The sequence below is a fragment of the Brachyhypopomus gauderio genome, chromosome 11 (assembly GCF_052324685.1).
Source record: "Brachyhypopomus gauderio isolate BG-103 chromosome 11, BGAUD_0.2, whole genome shotgun sequence".
Classification (NCBI taxonomy): Eukaryota; Metazoa; Chordata; class Actinopteri; order Gymnotiformes; family Hypopomidae; genus Brachyhypopomus; species Brachyhypopomus gauderio.
Genome location: NC_135221.1, coordinates 20181414 through 20205735, shown reverse-complemented (window position 1 = coordinate 20205735; position 24322 = coordinate 20181414). Strand labels below are relative to the sequence as shown.

The window sequence follows — 24322 nt, the reverse complement described above, 5'->3', positions numbered from 1 at the left end:
AAGTCTGACATTAAGACTGACATTTGACTGTCTTGACATGGATTCATGTCTAGGAAAGACCGTATATGTCAAAATGCTGCATGTGAGACTTCAGTGAATGATGCTGCTTTAAGTACAGTGTGCAGACATTAATTATATGAATTTATTACTACCAATGGTATTTGTGAGTACAAATAAATTAATCCTAAATGCATCAAATCCAAATATAATCTAAGTAATTAATATAGAGTTCATATTTTAATTTTTACTTTTTTGATATACAGGTAAAGCAAAGCAACTGAATCTGGTAATTTAGAGATAACTCAGAAAACAGTACTCAAGCATTTGAGAGTACAAAAATGTTTTGTGTATGATAACTTTTGGTATGTATGATGACAATTACAATTTTATTCCAGCGTAATGGCCTTTACACTAATGAATAGATTCTGGCAGCAACATACAGGCTCACTCAGACGAAGCTTTCCTCCATATTGGAGCAGAGCAAAAAAGAGTCAACAAGTCTTGGTTTGATGAGCTGCTGGTGATCTGAAGGGTTAATGCTGTCTGGACATCCAGCCGCAAGTCTCCTCAGGGCAGCCTGCAGCAACATGCAAACACACAGGAACATGAAGAGAACCCAGTCTGTAGGCATGGTTAGTGCTGCCCCCTGTAGGCAGGGTTAGTGCTGCATCTCTTACCAGGCAAGCGACCAGCACAGAGTCGCTGCTGTTCCTCTCGGCGGGAGAGCGGCAGAGTTCGATGAGGCGGGGCACAGCTTCAAAAACAAACAACGTTTACAGCTGCACCTAGCAGTAAAACAAACTAGCGCAAATAACACTTTCACTACCAGAAATCCTTCAACTGCCAAACTGGACACTCTGAAACTGAACACTCTGAAACTGAACACTCTGAAGACTTCAATCATCAATTAGACTGTTGTTTATGTAATACTGATAAAACACTGTCAGGTACATGGGTGTGGCGAAATGTGAAGGTGTTTGCACCAGGTATATTTCTACATACTTCAATTACACATATTTCAATAGTTTTTGTCCTTATTTAATAGTTGCCCATAATTTTTGTATATAAATATTTCAGAATTGTGTGTGCTGTGGTGCTCTGCTGTGGTTTACTGTATCCTTGGTTCACTGTGGTTTACTGTATCCTTGTACAGCTAGAGTGCACTGTTGTAACCCTGGACTCTGCATTAATACAAACACTCTAATGTTGTGCAGTCCAGTATGTGTGGTGTTTTACTGGGTTTTACCTTGAAGCTGTATGGCTGCCTGGGCTACACCAGGGTCCCTACTAAGACGTGCCAGCGTGACTGCTGCCTTTTGCTGAACTCGCTCGCATGCAGCGCCCTCTGATGGACTGGAGGATGAAGGTCTCTCACCCAGCAGTTGGAGAAGTGGTTCTATTCCTTATGAAACATGGAGAATACGAGCAAAGCGCCCAGTACAGGTGAAGGAATTACGACATAGGAAAGGAGAAGCAACATACAATCATTCAACATACAATCATTCATTCAATCAAGTTCATCAGTTAGTTGTTTGTGTCTGAAACACGTTCCTACCATCACGGATCCCAGACAAGGTGATTTGATTTCTCACTTTCCACCTCTCACCATAGAGCTTTACAGGGTTTTAACGTAGGTTTTAACATACTTTTTACACATGGCTGAATTAATACCTTCAGTTTTTACCCGAGGAGACTTGTGTCCAGCTAGACTTATTAATGAACTGCTGGTGTTAATGCGATTCTAGGGTTAGAGGTGAGGCCCTCTTGAGGTCACCCATCATGTGGTCTCCAAATTGTTGCGTATTGTAAAGTTGTTTCTATGCTTTCGGTTTGGAAAATGCTATTATGCCAGTGTGCACTTAGTTCATGCCTCTTGGTTCAGTGTATTTGATACACATGTTCTATGTGGCTTTTGTCATAACTGTCAGCTTAATTGAAAATAACATTATGCAAAGTTTCAGTCAGGCTTTAGAGCCTACTATAGTTCATATTCAGCCCTTCTGAAATTGTCTAATGATTTACTGATTTCACTGTACTCTGGTCATGTGACTGCTGACAACTATACTATTCTGAACCTTGGAGTTGGAATTCAAGGGAATGGCTTGGTTTTCCTCTTATCTTAAAGAGCTTACTTTTGCAGTCCAGATAGGTAAATCCATTTTATTAGTTTCACCTGTATTATACTGTATATTGTACCTCAAGGCTCTATCTTGGGTCCCATAAGTTTTCCTTTACATGCTTCCATTGGGTTTTATTTATAATACGTGTGGTATCGCTCATCATTGCTATGCACATGATACAGAGTTGTACCTGCCTTTGAAACCTGGTGTTAACCCCAACAAGTTTTTTTATCTCTTTTGGATTGCATAAAAAATCTGAAACTGTGGCTGTTGAAAAACATTTACCAACCGAATGAGAAAGAATCTGTGGTAATTATATTTGGACCAGCAGATCTCAGGTCTATTTTCCTCCAACATATCAAGTTATGTTAAGAATCCTGCCATGACTGTTCTCTAAAATCTGACAGGCAAAAAGTCACACTGTTTGTCACAGGGTATGTGGCCAGTCACATCCCTTAGTTCTAATGAGCTCTTGGCTAACTGTGCTGCCTCTCCACTTTCTTTTCCATATATGTGACTATAGTGGAACCAAAAAGCAAAACATATTGAAAGCAGGTTTCAGCATGCAAAAATACATAACAGAAACATTTGGTTTATTAAGAACCGAAATCACTGCTGACTGTTCTGATGCTTTAATAACAGACCTTTAGCATTTTACATATTAGTTTACATTTATTTAGTGTTCAGTGGGCACTTTGTTTTTTCACATACCATTCTCATGTAAAACGTCTGAAGCTGACTGCTCCAAAACCGACAGATTTGCCAAAATTGTTACAACCTGAGTGAAACAAAGGTAATTGTTAGTCAAAAACTCAAACACAAAATGTGATTAGCAGTTACAAAACACAATGTGATTAACATGAGGGCTTCATAGACTTTGCCAACAAAGGCGTCTATCTCCTCTTTCCAGCCCCGCACCTTCGCCAGTCCGCCATTGACAGTTATGGCATAAATACACTTCATGTTATTGTTCAGTGGTCCAGCTTGGCACTGGTGGAGTTTGAACTGGCAACCTTCTAATTACCAGAACCTTCACTGCTAATACAACCACAAATGTACCAATAAGGATATAAGTTATTCTGAAGAATGAACAGGTCACTAAATAAGATACGATCATCAGGATGACCTGGTTTGTTTGGCACCATGACTTAAATTCAAAATGAGGATTGCTTCTCCAAGACGATCACTGCAATACATGCAGAGTGTTGCTATATTATAAAATTTGGGGTTGTATGGAAATTGAGTAAATATGTTCTGGGGAGTGCGCAAATACAATATATTGCCAAAACTATTCGCTCACCTTCCTTTGACTCATATGCCACATATGTGGCATCCCATTCCTAATCCATAGGGTTCAATATGACGTTGGTCCACCCTTTGTAGCTAGAACAGCTTCAACTCTTCTGGGAAGGCTGTCCACAAGATTTAGGAGTATGTTTATGGGGATTTTTGACCATTCTTCCAGAAGCTCATTTTTGAGGTCACATACTGATGTTGGACGAGAAAGGTGTTCTGTCAGGTTGAGGTCAGGACTCTGCGCAGGCCAGTCAAGTTAATCCACACCAGACTGCCATCCATGTTTTTATGGACCTTGTCATGTTGGAAGAAGAAGGGGCCAGCTCCAAACTGTTCCCACGAAGTTGGGAGCATGGAATTGTCCAAAATGTCTTGGAATGATGAAGCATTCAGAGTTCTTTTCACTAGAAAAATGGGGCCAAGCCCAGCTCCTGAAAAACAACCCCACACCTTAATCCCCCCTCCACCAAACTTTACACTTGGTACAATGCAGTCAGACAAGTACCGTTCTCCTGGCTACTGCCAGACTGAGGGCCAGGCCTTCTCATCCAGCATCAGTATGTGACCTCACAAATGCGCTTCTGGATGAATGGACAAAAATCCCCATGAACACACTCCTAAACCTTGTGAACAGCCTTATCATCCATCAGATTGACAGACAGAGAAGCTCAAATTGTCACGCCAGAGAATGCCCCTCCACTACTCTAGAGTCCAGTGGCGGTGGGCTTTACACCACTGCATCCAACACTTTGCATTGCACTTGGTGATGTATTTACATTTACATTTATGGTATTTAGCAGACGCTCTTATCCAGAGTGACTTACAAAGTACTTTGTATGGCTTGTATGGCTTGGATTCAGCTGCTCGTCCATGGAAACCCATTCCATGAAGCTCTCTGCACACTGTTCTTGAGCTAATCTGAAGGCCACATGAAGCTTGGATGTACTGATTGACTCTGCAGAAAGTTGCTGACCTCTTGGCACTGTAACGCGGGTGTACCGACAAGTGCCGGCTCACACTGACAGCACAATAGGCAAAGCCTAACGTTAGTGTGAGAGAGACGTGAGAGAGTAAACAAAAGAAAACAACGCGGAAGACTCAATGCATAAAAAGATAAAGAAAAGAGGTAAGTAAGAAGAAAATTAAGCAAAAGGCAACACAGAAAACTCAACGCATGCAATACGAAACTGAACAGAAGAGAGACCAGAGAAAAAATAATATTGGCAACCAAAAGGACGCGGAAAAAACTCGTAATGCGTAAAATGAAACCAAGGATGCCATGGGCGAGACACCTTGTAACGACACACAACACTAGAGACGGGCTGAAAGCGCACCGGCATAACCAAAACGATTCAGCAGTGATTCGTCTCACCAAGCTTCCTTAAGAAGCCTAGAAACAGCTGAGAGCCAGCCCTGACACGCACTATGCACTTCAGCATCTGCTGACTTCGCTCTGTCACTTTACGTGGCCTCCCACTTCGTGGCTGAGTTGCTGTCATTCCCAAACACTTCCATTTTCTTATAACACAGCTGACGGTTGACTGTGGAATATTTAGGATCGAGGAAGTTTCACGACTGGATTTGTTGCACAGGTGGCATCCTATCACAGTTCCACGCTGGAATTCACTGAGCTCCTGAGAGCGACCCATCCTTTCAAAACTGTTTGTTAAAACAGTCTGCATGCCAATGTGCTTAATTTAATGCTTTAATGTGTAATAGCAATATACTTTTAGTGTACCTACAACCCAACACTAGAGTGTTTTCATGTTGAGAATGTGACTAAATACTTTCACTGGTATTTCTCAAGAATTTGTGATGTTTTCTAAATGGCTGACAAGAAGTTTGCTTTTTAAAACATGAAAGGTTTTGAATGAATCATTAAATTTTGCTGGTTATCCAGATCATTGTGCTGCAGTGTCCCAACCTTTAAAGAATGCACAATCAAGACAACACAGAAAGACTAGAGTACCTGGTCTTTAGAGTAAGGTGTGTCTACTCGCTGACGGTCCCTGCAGGCTTGGAGGAGAATGTGAACAGCGTTGAGCTGTAGAAGAATTTCACATGCCATGCTATCAAAGAAGGTGATGTTGGCCAGAGCTGCTGAAGCTAAGAGAAACACCTCGCCGCATGACGCACTCTCACACAGATCTGTGGACAGAGAGATATATATATATATATGTAACGCGGGAGATATATATATATGTAACGCGGGCACTGTAACGCGGGTGTACCGACAAGTGCCAGCTCACACTGACAGCACAATAGGCAAAGCCTAACGTTAGTGTGAGAGAGACGTGAGAGAGTAAACAAAAGATATTTTGTATATATATACATATATATGTATATATAAATACACTACCAGTCAAAAGTTTGGACACACCTAGATTATTTAATTTTAAATATGTTCTATATTTTTGAAAAACAGTGAAGGTATCAAAATAAATAACACATGACTATGCTGTTAATCCAAAATAGCTGGTTTAATAGATGGCTGTAGATTGTCAAGTTCTTCAGAGTCGCCCATTCCTGGACAGTTTGAGATGAAGCTCTGGATGCTCTTGGTGTTCTTAACCAGCTTCATGAGTTCACACATTCTCATGTACACTGAACACCTATGATGCCCTGAACACATTCTCATGTACACTGAGCACCTATGATGCTCTGAACACATTCTCATGTACACTGAGCACCTATGATGCTCTGAACACATTCTCATGTACACTGAGCTGTGTCCAAACCTTTGACTGGTAGTGTATTGTTATATATGTTATGTATTTGGGGTTAGCATTAGGGTTAGGGTTAGCACTAGGTTTATGGTTAAGACTAGGGTTAGGGTTAGCACTAGGGTTAGGGGAAGTAGCAGGTTATATCTATATAATCCAACCTCTACATGGTTATATCTATATAATCCAACCTCTATATGGTTATATCTACATAATCCAACCTCTACATGGTTATATCTACATAATCCAACCTTTATGTGGTTATACTTATATAATCCAATCTACATAAGTACAGAAAGGTACGTGTGAGCACATGCACACAAAAACACTCACATACGCATATACGCATGTACAAACACACACTTACTTATAAGGGCTGTGACGATGTCCTGCATACTCTCCAGGAAGCTGGCCAGGTGCTGTGTGGAGGTGTGGTGTGGGGACTGTGTGGAGGTGTGGTGTGGGGACTGTGTGGAGGTGTGGTGTGGAGACGTGATCTGAGCCACCACCGCAGCCGCCTCTGCCCGAGCCGCTTCAACACAAGCCTCATCAGTCAGGATATCAGCAAGACACAGGATACCATCCACCTACACACACACACACACACACACACACACACACACACACACACACACACACACACAAGCCTCATCAGTCAGGATATCAGCAGGACACAGGATACCATCCATCTACACACACATATGGCACACACACACGCACACACCTGCACAAAAACTAAACACACGCGCACACATAGGAATGTGAGGAGTGTGGTCTATGTCTTTTATAGTAGTGATCATACTTTCACTTTTTTGTATGTTCAGAGTGAAGAGACAGATAACAGATAACCCTAACCCTAAAGATATATAACCCTAACCCTAACCCTAGGGACAGATAACCCTAACCCAAGAGACATATAACCCTAACCCTGGAGACATATAACCCAAACCCTAGGGACAAATACCCCTAAACCTAGAGACGTATACCCCTAACCCTAGAGACATATAACCCTAACCCTACTTGTTAAGTGCATTTGTTGTTCAGTTTAAATGTTGCATCTCCTGCATGTTGTGTTCTTCCCCATAAGGGGGCAGTGTTACACAACCTGATAGAATGAAGACACAACTTTACTTTCATAAAGCCATAGTATCATTTATCATATCAGAATGTATGCCTTGTGTTTTTCGTCTGTTTTGTTGAGCATCTCCTCTGAGGTTTTCAGGAATAATTTTTTATGATGTTAAGGTTAATTTTCAAAATACATGATGCACTAAACAAACACGTTCTGGGTTTTGTTGATAGTATATTGTGGTTCTAGTATGAATTACAGGTAACTGTGGCTTAAGTTCTGTTTCCTCCCGATGTGACTTGAAACAGTTGCGTACCTCATTTTCAAATTGAGAAACTGTGTGGTTGGTGTCACTGTACCTTCTCCAGCTGGTTGATGCCTTCCTCCACACAGCAGATGGAGGCCACTGTCCTCAAGGCCTGGGCATAGAGACAGCTGAAGCAGTCCTGTCTACAGAGCTTCAACAAGGCCACCACCCCACCTTCCTGTGTACAGCAAACACAGGAAATTATGTAGGAAAATGTTTAAAAAGAAGCTTCCTTAGAAACAAGAATCAAATACAACATTAAACAAACTAATAACTGCAGTACATGTATTAAGCATCCAAACATGGAATATTAAAGAAGTAAGAAAATTATTAATAAAATAAATAAATTCATTAAATAAAATATAAAACCTATTACATTTTCCTGCCTTGCTTTTTACATTTAAACCTTTAGATGGCTTAGGTCACATATATGTATATGTATGTATGTATGTATGCAATGCTTTATATACAATAGTCTTTATTTCTTTTTTCATATAGAATGACAGCCACAATTCACAAGCATTTTACAAAAACAATGATACAATATAAATTAAGATAGTGAACAGCAAATGGATTAAGGCAAAAGAAAAAATATATATAGGAAACCCATCTTGAATGACACACACAAATGAGAAGTTGTCACAGACATTTTACTTTCTTCATTTATTTTTTTCATGTTTTCATGTATTTTCAACATGCATCGCTGGAGCAGTGATTATATTGACTCAAATTAATGAATTTTTGGACTGCATGTGGATACATGTGAAATCAATGTCAATTCTGTTAGCTAATTAATAATATTTTAAATTTTATTTAGAAAAATAATAATCAGTAAAGACTGAATAAAACTTTGTTCCTCAACGTGTTGAAAAATATACTGTGAATGCACAAATAACAAACCCATACACAAACTCTCTCTAACTACATGTGTGTGTGTGTGTGTGTGTGTGTGTGTGTGTGTGTGTGTGTGTGTGTGTGTGTGTGTGTGTGTGTGTGTGTGTGTGTGTGTGTGTGTGTGTGTGTGCGCGTGTGCGTGAGTGCGTGAGTGTGCTTGGTCCAACAGTTATCATATCTAGTAAGGTTCACACAATGTTTTTCTTGCCAAATTGCACGCACGGCAATGCAGGAGGGAAGCTGATGTGGTGTGGGTTAGAAATGCCTCTGTGTCAGCAGAGGGGGCTGATCAAATTCAATCAGCCACTATGGGGATAACAAAAATGACCAGTAAGACAATCACAGGTAATAACTGCCATTATATCAACAAGCTTCATTATGATGGTGACATGACTGCCATAATGGCGAGGCAGGCTGTAACTGCTCCATCTGGAGTATCTCAGTCTGAAGCCACCACAGCCTGTCTCATTCAGAGGGAACGTTCTCTTCCTCTCTGTCTGCATGAACTCCTCCCTCACACACACACACCCACACACACACACACAGCAGCACCTGCCACTGCGCTCCACACTAAACGGACTTCCATTCTGTTTCAACCAGTAAACATCGTTGTAAACATTTAAACATCATTTTCAGAGAGCCTGTTGAGATGCATTTGACTCTAAATGTATAAGAATTATTTCAGTGTCCCGAGATTCCTCAATGTACTACTGAATACCCCGACTAATCAAATGTATATGTTAAATTCAAACAAAAGATAGATAACTGGCAGTGAGAATAGTGTGAATAAGTAACAGAACCCCGTATGGCCCTAACTCTAACCCTGACCCCAACCTTAAACCCTTCCCCCACCCCTAAACTTTACCTAACCTCTCCCCCATTCCCAAAAGGGGGAAATTTTTCCTTCACCCTTAAACTTACTCTATCCCTTCCTTTCCTCTAAACCCAACCCAATTCTCTTCCAGCCTCAAAATGTATTCCAGCCCCAGTATTATTAGTGTGTCTGTGCACCAAAAGGTTTATAACACCGTTCATCCCAAGCCCTCATTTCAAATATCTAACCCCAACCCTAACCCTAACCCTTACTCTAACCCTAACCCTAACCTAACCCTTACCCTTACCCTTACTCTATAACTATGGTGATGGGGGATTTCCCATTGGGTTACCTTGGCGATGATACTGCAAAGCTGTGGGCCATCCTGTGTGAGTGAGAGCAGGTTACTGATGGCATTCTCAATAGTGAAGAGATCGTCTGAATCTTCAATCTGCCTGATCAGGATCTGAACAAAAGTTCAAATGTTTGCCTATAATCATTATAAGCTGTAATACCAGTTGTATCATAGTAAGACAAAGAAAGATAACTGAAAAGGTGGATCATGCTGAAGTGATTAAAGACACAGAGTTTAGTGATTAAAGACACAGTCAGCAGAGTTTAGTGATTAAAGTGATTAAAGTAGAGTGTAATGGACCTCATTATGATGGGGTATATACTATGAGTAAGTGTTTGTTTTGCTCCATTACTACATAACAAGATCTAAACACAACAGCTCATATAAACACAGCAGCTCCTTTAAACACAACAGCTTCTATAAACACAATAGCTCCTACAACAGCTCCTGTAAACACAACAGCTGACGTAACTGACAATCTGCATTAACATACGGTCCTACATCGCATTCAGTGGCTATCATGTTCCAGTATCCAGTATCTAAAGGACTCAATATCTACTGCATTGTTTTATATAGCCATAGTCATGTCAGTCATAGTTTTATATAGTCATGTCCTTACTTGTATTTCATTGGCTAGCGCCATGTCAATCATTTGGCTGAAGGAATCACTGACATCTGTGAGGATCTCGTGAATGGCCTCCTTCATGGACTTCAGGAAATACTCATCATTAGTGTGAAGGCACCTGTAGAACATGGAGCATGTGTAGAGTGTGGAGACATACATGGGACACATAAACATGTGGAGACATACATGGGACACGTAAACATGTGGAGACATACATAGGACATGTAAAAATGTGGAGACATACATGAGACACATGTAAAAATGTGGAGACATACATGGGACACATGTAAAAATGTGGAGACATACATGAGACACATGTAAAAATGTGGAGACATACATGAGACACATGTAAAAATGTGGAGACATACATGGGACAGTCCCATTCTGATACATGATCATTGCCATACATGTGCCATGTTGTTTGAGTTTTTGTTATTGTTTGGTTGGGTTTTCTTACCTCTCAGTAATAACAGTAAGTTCCATACACTTCTCCAGAAGAGCTGTCTCATACTGCAACACAGAAGAGATACTACACACATTAGAGATATTAGTGATATTAGAAATATTAGCGATACCAGAGATATTTTAGCGATACTAGAGGTGGGATCTGTAATGTTTTCCTTCCTATATGTGATGTTTTTACCATTATAAAGGTCTCACTCTGTGAAACGTCACGTTTAAATGTAAACATGCAGATTAACATCAGTGAGTGTGTGGAGTTTCTGCTGTTGTACAGTGGGGTATCTGTTGTGTTAAATCTCTTCTCACCTGGTGCAGGTGTGCAGGTGTGGAGTTATCTCACCTGGTGCAGGTGTGCAGGTATGGAGTTATCTCACCTGGTGCAGGTGTGCAGGTGTGGAGTTATCTCACCTGGTGCAGGTGTGCAGGTGTGGAGTCTGCTCACCTGGTGCTGTGTGCAGGTGTGGAGTCTGCTCACCTGGTGCATGTGTGCAGGTGTGGAGTCTACTCACCTGTTGCATGTGTGCAGGTGTGCCCCTGGCACAGTTATACTCCAGCACGAGTGAGCGGACGTGGCAGTTGGCCCTGACGGCTGTGCCATGCACACGCAGCCACCGACCCTTCTCCAGCCGATGGAACATCTTCCCCAGTTCGGTGCTGACTACCAGGGCCCTCTTCAGGAGCGTTTGCAGGTTGTCCCGGGTCACATGGTCACCGGTGGTACCCAATCCGGACACGATGAGTTCACCCGGACATTCTTCATCCACGCCGATAGGCTTCGACTGCAGAACACACATGCATTCCACCTCCGTCATGTGACGTAGGTCCTCCATCCAGCGCTGCACAGAGTCCACTTGAATGGCGTGCATCCTGATTGGACGGCCACACAATAAAAGCCGTTGCATTAGAACTCTCTGTTCTACTGTATCAATAATTACTCGTGCAAGCCAGACACGTCTAACAACAGTGGGGTTTAGGTGCTGGGGTCAGGGCCACAGTAGCACCATGACCTCTGGAAGCAGAGTTGACCTCTAGTGCCGAGTCAACATAAAAGATGGAAACAAGCCTTTAGAATCCGTCAATCAATATGTGTGGGGGGTAAACAATGAGCTAAAATAGGAGTCTGTTGGATGCTTATTGATTAAACCTACAGTCTAAAAAATTTAACAATTTTCAAACGTGATGGTCAGGCAATCGTGACACAAGCTAGCAACTAGTTTATGGGCCCTAAATGGGACCAATTTTGTAGGCCAAGAGCCATTTTGTTTATTCGAACAATTTAAACACTTTGGAACTGATTGCTAAATATGGGAGATGTTTTTACAGAGTTTATTAGAAATGATTAACACTTAGTAAACAGCGTTAAGACAGGTTTCCACACATGCTGTAAGATCACAGGAACTGACATGCCATTAGAGAAAGGTAGAGGTGGACACTCTATATCTCTTACACTTAAAGGTGGAGGTTATGGAGCATTTCCCATAACATCAGCATTACACCTAAACCAGAGGAGCCAATCAGGTGAGTTTGAGCTCTTCATTAAACATCTTCCCTCCCTGCCCACCCAGTGGTGACAAACACATATTTAAGAAACAAAAACATTACAAACAGCCAGAGTTTGAACAACGTTGACTCATATCCTTTAATGAGTACCTGCTTGTAATGACAAAAGCAGCAAAATGTAATAATTTAGATGCCAAATTTAGATGCCAAATAATTTAAAATGCCAAAGCATTATTTTTAAAAATAGTGTGTTTTATTATTGAGGAAAAATAATAGAAAGTTTTGCTTATAAGTGTCTGAAGTTAAATAAATGAACATAGTAGACAACTATAAAAGTATTTCTCGACAAATTACACCCTAGTAAAAACCATGTATGGTTAACAAATAATAGAGTCCTGTACAACTGCATTTACTAGATTAAAATATTCTCCAATGTTAATGACATCCAACACATTAACTCATTCAAGCCCCTTTGACTATTAAACTTCACAGATTGTGTTATGATAAATCTTGTGAGACTACAGTGAGTTCTATATTATTTCATCATAGACTTTGTTATCAGTTACGATTCATAAAAATACACTAGCAAGCAAGGGAGAAAGAAGATCACTGCAATTGAGAGTTCAAAGGAAAGATAAAAAAGGAACATGAGTCATAGGAAGTCAGATGTGCATTGGATGTGGGGAAAAAAGGTTAAACAATATCATACTGTGATGAAGAAGTGAACAGAGATTATTCCTGGTGCAGGCCAATTACCTTCTGAGCACTGCCTTCAGTGGCAGAGCAGACAGTGGCAGCAGTGTACAGGGTCAGCAGACACGTACAGGTCAGAAGCACAAAGTGAATAACCAGCAAGATAACTACTAGGTCACATCATACCCACAATGAGGATGTTTCCCACCCACACAGAGCCAGGGCCAGCTCATCAGTGGCCAAGCCCAGCTAAAAGGAGAGTGGGAAAGGTTGGTGTCTCTTAATTGGGGGAGGTTGGTGTCTCTTAATTGGGGAAGGTTGATGCAGCCCTATATCCTCTCAGCCTCAGCTAACACTCGTGTAGCCAAACCAAAAAGACAAATATCCACCCAAGTGAGACAAGAGGAAACGATGCGGTTTCATTAATTAAAATATGTTCATTTATTAGAACGGCAGATACATATTGAAAACTAAAGCATCAATCTGCGCTCCAGCCAAAGCTGCTTCCAGTAAATCAGCCTGGCTACTTTGAATGTGCTCTCATAGAGTCTGTGTAACATTTTACCCACAGTTCCCAGGGTTTATATTGTAAAACTAATGAAAAGCTTTTGCTTGGAAGGTCATGTTCTGTCCATATTCATTATTCATATTCATTATTCATATTCATCATTGTATATTTCATGTTGCACACACAGATTATTATCGCTGCTTTCCCACAGTTTACCAATAGCTGATAAATACTTTACATTTGCACATTCTAAAATCTTAAATGTTATAATCTTAGAAAATATTTGTTGAATAACTTGTTTCACTCCTTTCATGTAGATACAGGCTATTTCATCAAATTATATATTTTCATTTTGTTGATTATGTAAACGATTACATTTTCTTGCTTATATATAAAATGTATTTGACCATTGGAGGACATTCTTTACAGTCTCAATTTCAGCTTCTACCAACAGCAGCGGAGCAAAATGCCTCAGCTGAATTTTTATGATAACAGCGCTTGGTTGGAGGAGAGGCTGAAATATTCATGATAACAACGTTTGGTTGGATGAGAGGGTGAAATAATCATGATAACAGCATTTGGTTGGAGGAGAGGCTGAAATAGCTGCTCTTAAGCAGAGGAAATGACAAATATTTACATACACCAGCACAGAGAAGTCAGTAAGCACAAGGCCTTTATTCTGCTGTATTATTCTGCTGGGGACGAGCTGTTTACACAGAAGGACAGACCTGGTATGGCTAACCTTAGACTTCCTAAGCCCAAGAATCAGTTAACCAGCCAAGCCAATTTAGGAAGCAATAAAAATATTTTTAAAAGAATAAATTATTATTATTATTATTATTATTATTATTAATAATAATAATAATAATAATAATAATAGTAAATGCAAATGATGATGATGATGATGATGATGATGATGATGATGATGATGATGATGATGATGATGATAATAAATACATATTAGTGTTACTATGATAATTTCCCCACAAAGGGTGATGTCTTTTCTCCGCTTATTCCACCCTGTTGCAGATTCTGGGTGTATCCAGACATATGTACAGGTATGTGCAGGTATAATGAGGTATATCCAGACATATGTACAGGTATATGCAGGTATAATGAGGTATATCCAGACATATGCACAGGTATGTGCAGGTATAATGAGGTATATCCAGACATATGTACAGGTATGTGCAGGTATAATGAGGTATATCCAGACATATGCACAGGTATGTGCAGGTATAATGAGGTATATCCACACATATGTACAGGTATGTGCAGGTATAATGAGGTATATCCACACATATGTACAGGTATGTGCAGGTATAATGAGGTATATCCAGACATATATGCAGGTATAATGAGGTATATCCACGCATATGTACAGGTATGTGCAGGTATAATGAGGTATATCCACACATATGTCTATTTATATATTGCTAATATTACAAAAAATTTGTAATTACAAGTCAACAAAATGTAATAACAGTCTGAAAGCCAGTGAATACTACATGCTTCATACAAATGCACTGGTGAAGGTTCTACAGTTTTGATATCATTACAGTCTTTAGGTATTTGCATCTTTGTTATATATTCATTGTAACAGCAATGTTTTCCATTAAAACCTGCACAATCAACTACTATGCAGTTAAGCAAATGCAACATTGAAAACACATGATATGTCTATATGGGGAGTAATATTAATTGACTGTATCAGCATAGGATTTTATTGAATGCATCTTAATAAAAATCCTCTCTGCCTTCCTATATTGACTCATACAGAGAAACGCATCAATGTTGCCACTGGCTCTGCATGTCAGGCTGTTACATGAGCTGTCAGGAAAACAGCTAAAGGGAGGACATTACGCAGAGTGAGTCACAGCCATTCAGAACCAACTCAGTTTCTCCTCCGACAGTAGCATATCACCTTCATCATCCTCTGGGATAGGGTTTAGAGTTAGGGGTTAGGGTTATCACCATTACCATGTCCTCATCCTCTGGGTTAGGGTTAGTGTTAGGGGTTAGGGTTATTACCATTAACATGTCATCATACTCTGGGATAGGGTTAAGGGTTAGTGTTAGGGGTTAGGGTTATTACCATTAACATGTCATCATCCTCTGGGTTAGGGCTACGGTTTAGGGGTTAGGCTTTAGGGTTAAGGTTTAGGGATAGTGTTATCACCATTACAAGGGTTAAGGTTAGGGTTAAAGTTATTTAGACTAAAACTAATTTTGTAGTTATTAAGCATAAGGCTTGTCATTCCATAATTACTGCAGATTACAATGTAATTACATTGGAATGCATGTGAAAAGTGGAATTCCTAACAGGAATAAGAGTCTTGACCCAATCTTTGGACTGCAAAAAGTTAATTCTAGCTTTAAACATCTTCACTCATTAAAGTGAAGTGTAAGTGTAGTTTAAGTGTAAATGTCGTTTACATGGTGTAAGTTTAGTGTAATTGCTGTGTAAGTGTAGTTTAAGGAATAAGATCAGATTTGATCTGCAGGTAGTTCCTTCTTAACCTCTTGTTTAAACAAATACTTTAATCTGGGTTTGAGGTACCAGCACTACAAGAATTAGCATGGATTAGCGGTGAACCTGCTTGAGCTAAAGGCAGTGGTAGGAGGGGCCATGACACAAGGCTGTCTAGATACATCGAACTATTAAGAAATTTAGACAACATAGACCTTATTAGTAAGCCAATGTTAATATGAAGTGGAGTAATATGATCTGACTAAATAGCACATGATATTTTAACCAACATAACCTGCATGACTGAAGAAAACCTGAAATGTAAGAGCTCACTGGCCTGTTAATTTAATGTTCTGCGACTGAGGGCATCTCTGTTACTGCATTAATGTATTCGGCTTTTCACTTCCACATAACCTGATCCCACCCTGGTCTGCTGCTCTCATATTTGAGTGGTGAGGAAATCCAGAGGCCAGTAGAAGACCTGCAGCGTGTCTCATAGTCTGGGTCTATAAAAAGATCTGGGCTGAGCTGAGACAGTGTGTGTTAAATGGAGCTCTCAGCATCTGATGTCCAGATGTTTCTCTCACACTCTCAGCAGCAGACAGAATACTCTACTGGGGAGAATACTCTACTGGACAGAATACTCTACTGTGCAGAATACTCTATTCGGCAGAATACTCTACTGGGCATAATACTCTATTGAGCAGCTTATACAATATACTGAACTCCTCCTATATTACTCTATACCACCTCTCACCCACATTATAACCTTATTATAATCCATTATAACCTATTAAAACTTATGTAGTCTTCCACCATCATGTGTATTTGTACCCCCCCCCCCCCCCCCACACACACACACATATATACACACACACTGAGCTTTTGTGCTTCTGTGTTGTCTGTAAGCAGAAGTGTGCTGCATCATACAGCGTACAGGAGATTCAATGCAGCAGATTTTGTTCCATGACAAAAAAATTGTCTACATGTTTACATGTTTACGTGTTTACGTGTTTTGTGCCTGTCATGAACTGTCCTGACGTAATCGGAGATGAAACACTGTCCATCTGGAACCGTTAATATAGAGATCAATTTCTGATTTAAGCCAGTGTGACAGTAGAGACAGGTCATTTGAGCATGCTCTTGGCAGGTCAGTGGATAATGACACTAATTCCACGACACTAAAGGCATAACCCTTACATCAGCGTGTGGATACCAGTCAATAGCACCAGTGTGTAGATACCAGTCCTAGCACCAGTTTGACCGAACACCTCACCACAACAACATCAACAACATCAACAACATCGATGTCCCATCGGCTTCCATCACTTCATACTATTACACACTAGACACGTTTCTTTCCATTGAGCTTCTATCTAATGAACCAGTCACTGAATTTCTCTTTAGGGTGATCACATCAGACATGCATAAACAGTACTGAGCATTTCCCAGCAGTTTGGAGTTTGGAGCTGATGTATTCAGATATGTGAGGGGAAGGTGCTCACCCACCTTTTGGCAGTGGATACGGATGAACTGCTTGTTCTGGAGTTGTATGGCATAACCAGCAGACCCAGCAGAGCCAAGACCAGGATCACGCACTCCTCCACTCAGCCTGTGGAGTCAGAAGCACCAAAGACCAGCAGATCAAGAACAAATACTGCCATATTTAAACCAATATCTCAGTCCTAGTTAATAAGGGCAAAAAATGAAATGCAGAGAGTATTTAAAGTAGGCAGCATATACATTGGTCAAATATTCAATTATTTCTAATTTTCAATTAATCTAACATGGTTTTCCATTAATCTAACATGTCAGTAAATTTCAATCTTTCGTGTCAGTTGTTATCACATTTTACATTATATGTAACACAGTGTTGTATTGTACATAGAACACTTAGTGCTAGATATATATTTTACATAGAACTCTGTCTGCTAGTTTTCCTATCATTCACTATCAAGTACAAACTTCACTACTGTGTTCCTCCATCAATCTGCATCCAAAAGCTTCTATTGTTGTCTTGTCTTTTTTCCCAAGCAATTTCATTATCAATAAATTCCCCCCTTGAATAGGTGAAACTGAAGGGGCCCAATAGAACATTCCTTATCTTCTAATTTACTGACTGGCTGCCATCCAGAGCCTCTACACCAGTGCCAAGCAGGGGAAGTGCTTGTAGCTTCATTCAGCATTCTATATTGACGTATCCGATTTAGATTATTCAATTTTTAACCCTGAATATGGGAGTGCTGTGTGCTATTGTAATCCATTAAGATAATGGCATCCTGCTGTAGAGTCATTAGAGTCCTGTCCACTCTCCCTCTGATGGCCCACAGTAGCTCCTGGTTGGATTACATCCAAAGAGATGGAGTAACTGTTTCATGAGGTAGAAGAGTCATTTGAGTCTGGACACAGGTTTACGCAGACTTTACAGTAAATATTGCTTTGGGTGAATTTTGCCAAGCGAAAATCCCTATAACCAACACTCAGAGCAGAATCCATGCCAGGAGTTATTAAGGGTGTATTTTGCTGTTTAAACAAGATAAGCAGTTGCCAGCTTCCACAATGAAAGTGACACAGAGCAGCAAAAAAAACCTAACTTCACAGAGGTTCTGTGCATTGCTGTGTGTTTGAACAAATGTGGGTTTGCAATTGAAAACTCTCTTCAATACCCAGTGTCTCTCTCCAATACCCACTGTCTCTTTTCAATACACAGTGTCTCTTTTCAATGTGCAGTGTCTCTCATCAATACCCAGTGTCTCTCTTCAATTCCCACCCAGTGTCTCTCATCAATACCCACCCAGTGTCTCTCATCAAGTGTTCCCAAACACAGTGAACTGCAGTTTCTTTCTGGAATACACATACATTTGCTTACTTGTGATTACCTTAACCACAACCCTTGCATAGTTAGGCTCAATACTAATACTTATCAAACCTGAACATAACTAATATGAATCCTAACTCTAACCCCAACCCCAACCCTAACCCCAACACTAATTCTAACCCTAACCCTCCCTTCTGAGGCACATTCCTAAATTGAGATTGGCTGAGTATTTATGTAGCTCAAACCTCGCCACACTCCTTTAGCCCAACCCATCTAGTTTTGTTTGACTAGGGTTAGGGTTGGTTAGGGTTAGTTAGTTAGTTAGTTAGTTAGTTAGTTAGTTAGTTTTTGTTGTTAAAATAACCATTGTGCGCTGATTTATTCAGTCTTCGTCTATCTACTTCTAAATTTGAAATCTAACTGTCAAACAGCTATTTTTCCAGCTGTTTCATGACAGAGCAGAGCTGATGTCAGGAGAAGGAGTAATGGTGGACCCTGCACTCTACTGTGGGTTATGTAATCTGTGTAGGAGTGGGCACAAGGATATGTAGCTTGCAGTCAAATAAATCAATTATTGTTTTTACATTTAGACTCATACTGGCTGCAGAATGCAAGGCCTACCCACTGTTAGCCAGAAAAGTTAGCAGGCACATGTACAGTGTTAAAGGCCCTAACCCCTAACCCCTAACCCTATTCCTTACCCACTGGGGTAGTTATGCATATACACTCATCCCATTTCGAATCTCTGCACCTCCCGTGATGTCAGTCCACTGTGTAAGCAGCCAGATCATGAAAATGCAAGACCTCTGTTCACAGGCTAGTTTAGGACGTGGAACCTGTCTAGCCTGCCACACCCTTTATTCTTCTATAACTACAAATAATAAATACTACTATACTACAGTACATGTCTGTGTAACTACAGCAGTAGTAACAGAGCAATATATGCCGCACCATACTAGAAGTGGAGAAGCAGGCTGTCTGTGTCTCACTGCCCCCACTTCTCTATTCTGTCCTCCTGAACAGAGGGATCAGGTGATGGAGAGAGGTCATCTTACAGCTAAGTGAGACCCCTCCCTCGGTCTACATCACACATATTTACACAACTATGCTGGCTGATACATGCTCCCTCCCCCCAACTCAAACACCACGACACCAAGTGAACCCCAATGACTCAAGCTGACAGAATGAATAGATTATAATTGATCAATTATAATAACAATAAATTTAATAATCAGTAAAATAATTTTGACAAAATTAATTTGACTACACTTTAAGACTGTCATTTGACAGTTGGTAACAAAAATAAATTAAAATGTTAGAAGGTATTTCAACATTTTTTTTTGCGAATCAGCAGGGTTAGGGTTTAGGCTAGCTAACCCTAGGGTTAGGGTCAGGATTAGGTTTACGCTAGCTAACCTATAGGGTTAGGGTCAGGGTTAGGTTTAGGTTAGCTAACCCTAGGGTTAGGGTCAGGGTTAGGTTTAGGCTAGCTAACCCTAACTATGAACAGTTACACTCTTGCTTTGGTAGCAGTACAGAATGCACACAATGCATTTTCTCTTAGTACATCAGTGAGTACTTACATCCAGAGCTCTGCTCTAAAACACCCACACAGGCTACACAGCACCCACACAGGCTACACATCACCCACACAGGCTACACAATACCCACACAGGCTACACAACACCCACACAGGCTACACAACACCCACACAGGCCTAAACAAGCTGGATATTACTGAAGCAATCAACCCCAGTGCTACTGTACCTGTGTTGAGCTGAACAGTCTCTCTAGGGTGTTGCACCGCCACAGGGATGCAGTAAAATGTTGATGGAAGATCCCTACTGAACTACAACGGTCTTCTACGTGTGTCCTGTGAAGAGGGGACATCTGTACTGCAGGTCTAAACAGCCTGCTGTCTTCCATTTGCTCTTTTAATAATAAATGAGTCTGGATCTTCTACCCAGTGAAGTCAAAGTAGTCTCGCCTCACTACACTGGTGCACAATGCTTATTGTGTGCTAACATAAGAACGAACACAAGAACAAACATAAGAACAAACATAAGAACGAACATATGGAAGAACCATCTGCAGTTTGTTTGTTTTGTTGATTTTTGTTGAATTTTGTTTTGTCCATTTCAAAACCCAGCGGACCCAAAAGCCTTGCTCCCTCTGAGGCAAAACAAGAAAAAAATAAAACTCAGAAAATGTCAAAGTAATATATTACACAAAAGAAGCTTTTCTAAAGAAGCTTTTCTCTGCGTGCATGCGTGTGTGTGTGTGTGTGAGTGTGTGTGTGTGTGTGTGTGTGTGTGTGTGTGTGGTATGTCCCTAATGATGTTATTTTAGTAAAACCAAAGCGGCAAAGAGCTGAATGGGCAAAAAGAGGAAAAAAAAAACTACTGCCTCAAACTACATTTAGTCTACTCATATATTTTGTGTGTGTGTGTGTGTGTGTGTGTGTGTGTGTGTGTGTGTGTGTGTGTGTGTGTGTGTGTGTGTGTGTGTGTCTTTGGAAAGTGGGAAAAAGAGAAAGAGTATTACTGCAAAGCTGTGAGAGAATGCTAGATGAGTATGCTAGATTAGAATCCTAGATGTTAGTAAGTGACAGACTCACTTAAAAGCTCACATAAAGCCTAGTTGAGGTGGGAGCACACACACACACACACACAATATTAATGGTCCAAGGTTAACAATATTAATGGTCCAAATCCCTAATGAGCAAGCCAAAGACAGTGGCGAGGAAAAACTCCCTAGATGGTGGGGAATAAGAAGAAACCTTGGGAGGACCAAGACTCAAAAGGGAACCCATCGTCCATTGGGCGGCCCGTTAGCACACAAATTACACAAAAACAAATTATACAGACGAATACACAAGTTACAAACAAATCACACAATCAGGCTAAGTATAAGGTAACTAGAATGAAAGTTCTGGGTGTTGATATTGTCTATGTAAATGTCTTATGATGAACGCCAGGTTTTCATTCCGTGTCGGAGCGATGATACTGGTATTGTAGGCTCCAACTGCAGTGTTACTCCCCAGGTGAACCTCGGAGAAGAAAGATATGTGATGTTTGAACAATCATGTTGTTCAAACACAAAAGTGCTCATAAATGTGCCTGGTATCACAGCACCCAGCGCTGAAGGTCAGTGATTGATTATGTAATCTTATCAGATGACTTGGCCATAGGTTACGGAAACAGCTGTGAACTCATCACCACGTGGAAGGGAGCTTGATTTGTCAAAAGAGATTTTTGCCTGCTAGAATCAACAAGAGAACCATTCGGTTGGCCTGGTAACATCTGTCAGATCTCTCTTTGTGAGATTATTTCTACTTGTAAGTGTAGAGTGGGGAACAGGACCATGTTCAATCATACAGCATCAACATGAAACTCTGATCAACAAGATGTCAGTGTGTTGTGATAGCAATCCTAGAATTCTAGTTTGGAGAGATCATGAAGAAAGATTTTTGGTCCCAAAGACATTCTGGTAAACTGTTCAACATCTCAGGACATAAAGAAGCAACGTAACAAAAGCAGACACGTCAGGAACTGCTGAAGAGATGGATGGATGGATGGATGGATGGATGGATGGATGTTATAGTTCTGCATGAGATGTACTATAAAGATCTTAATTTAAGCTCCAGGAAAACTTATCTATACTAAATACATATAAATAATCTATATAAATGTATATACTGTATTAAACAGCATATACTAAATTATAGAAAAGGTTGCAGGTAAAATTTTTCACTTTAGCTCTAGCTGGATCAAGTATTAAATCTAGAAATGGTGAGAGTGTAGTGATAGATGAAATTAATGTCTGAATGAGTAAAAAGAGTGATCTGGTCTGAGGTGGTACACTACAAACTTCTGTGGTCTGTTAACCAATACACACTACTTTATCTGATGTACATTACATACTACTCTCATCTGATGTCCACTACACACTACTGTCATCTGATGTTCACTACACACTACTCTCATGTGATGTACCTTACAAACTACTGTGCTCTGGTGTAAACTACGTAATACTTTATCCTGAAGTACACTACACACTATTGAATCCTGAAACATACCACACGTTATCCTGATTATCCTGATGTATACTACACACATTACTTTATCCTGATGTGTACCACACAGTACTGTATCCTGATATATACCACACATTATTGTATCCTGATGCATATTATACACTACTGTATCTTGATGCACACTAAACACATTATTGTATCCTGATGTATACTACACGCTACTGTGTCCTGATATATACTACACACACTATTGTATTTTGATGCATTTTCCTATATCCCAATCATCTGAGAACACTAACATTTGTTCCTGTACTTTTGTACATTTCAGTGTTTTTGAAATCTCATTGTCTCCACTGGATTTCCAACTTTGTAAATAATTATTTGGGTCAAAATAATGTATATTAGTATAAGCAGACTGCAGTCCAGCCTACAGAGGACCTGTGCTCACTCTCAGTTTGAGACTAAACTGCAGACTAAAACAATGCATCAGTGGTTTTGACTTGAGGCCCAACTATGTCAAACAAAGAGGTCCTGTGAGGAGTAACCGTATCCCAGCAGGCCCTCCGCCATGGTGGGTGTGTGTGGAGAGGGGCGGGACCTCGGCCTGATCTGCCCCAGTACCGCAGGCCTGTCATTTGTGGCGAAGCTCTCATTCCATCTGCTCTGTCATTACTGACAGGGCTTCTCTCTTCATTCAGACTCTACATGAACACACCCAAGCTGATTTTATAGAAGTTTTTTATTTATTATTTGTTCTTTTACTAATATCTTTGTAATATCAAATTAGTGGCATTTAGAACATCACTACCACGGGATGTAAAATTAGGACTAGTGACATGAATCATTAACTTCACCGGGGGTCATCCACTCCTCTGAAAACAAATTCAGTGATCAACATCAAAGTTTTCTCTGATTTTGAATGAGATGTCCTGTGGTGCATCTGCAACACTTTTAGTGGCTCACTCCTCACAAGGACCCTTCCTGTTCTTTTAAGATAAAATGATAAGAACACTTTAAAGACATGCATACTGCTGAAAGGGGACAACAGGCAGCTAATCCTAACTCCAACACTAACACTAGCCCTAACCCGAACACTAAAAGACATATCTGTCTCCAACAGCTCTCCTGTTAAAATAGACTGCGTGAGAAGTTAAGACTTACCCCAGTAAGGTTGAAAATTCCCACAGGGTTTCATCCTCTCTACCTGCTGCATGTATCTTATGAGATCACAACTCCACAAAGCCCAAAGTCTGTGTGAAACTCATACGGTGCTGCTCTGAGCTTTAGAGCAAACTCACATCCCTCCGACAGGCAAGCAGCCCCAGCTGGGCTCCACGCCAGGCAGACATGAAACTATTCTATTTCTGTCTGCTGTTTAAGAGGCAAGGGCTACACTTTTTTTCTGAGAGTTTGTGGTCAAGCATGTAATTGCAGACTGACCAGTTATGGTAGGATGTAATTGTAACCCTCAGCAGATCTGTCCAAACTGCCAGCACAAGGTGGTGAACTTCTAAAGTCCCACAAAAGCTACTCAGACTGCATAAATAAATGAGGCACTGGAACCCAGATGTGCTGCATAGCAGACAGAGCAGGGAATCCACTGGAGAGAGAGCCTGACGCTAAATCTGCTGGG

At 40.5% G+C, this 24322-nt stretch overlaps 1 protein-coding gene across 3 annotated transcripts; it reads right to left on the bottom strand.

Moving 5' to 3' along the window:
• Positions 1-128: 128 nt before the first annotated feature.
• On the bottom strand, positions 129-24322 carry insc (INSC spindle orientation adaptor protein). Of its 3 annotated transcripts, XM_077022631.1 has the most exons (14): positions 23851-24322; positions 20421-20526; positions 17346-17448; positions 11175-11532; positions 10661-10713; positions 10198-10321; positions 9576-9689; positions 7568-7693; positions 6507-6726; positions 5386-5564; positions 2832-2898; positions 1247-1402; positions 678-754; positions 129-577 (listed from the first exon to the last, which is right to left on the bottom strand). In XM_077022631.1, exons 3-14 carry the CDS (start codon positions 17393-17395, stop codon positions 449-451), a joined length of 1653 nt encoding a protein of 550 aa, XP_076878746.1. In that variant the 5' UTR covers positions 17396-17448; positions 20421-20526; positions 23851-24322; the 3' UTR covers positions 129-448. The 3 variants fall into 3 exon arrangements, with proteins under 3 accessions (XP_076878746.1, XP_076878745.1, XP_076878747.1); XM_077022630.1 differs by lacking the exon at positions 20421-20526 and having other exon boundaries at positions 23851-24321; XM_077022632.1 differs by lacking the exons at positions 129-577; positions 20421-20526 and having other exon boundaries at positions 682-785.

Bases quoted from the DNA above. Each gene is read 5' to 3' on its own strand.
- insc (XM_077022631.1), bottom strand. From the start codon at position 17,395: ATGCCATACAACTCCAGAACAAGCAGTTCATCCGTATCCACTGCCAAA. The intron at 9,690-10,197 runs GTAAGGACATGA...ACTTTTGTTCAG, and splicing joins CGCTAGCCAATGAAATACAA to ATCCTGATCAGGCAGATTGA. The intron at 578-677 runs GTAAGAGATGCA...ATGTTGCTGCAG, and splicing joins CTGTGCTGGTCGCTTGCCTG to GCTGCCCTGAGGAGACTTGC.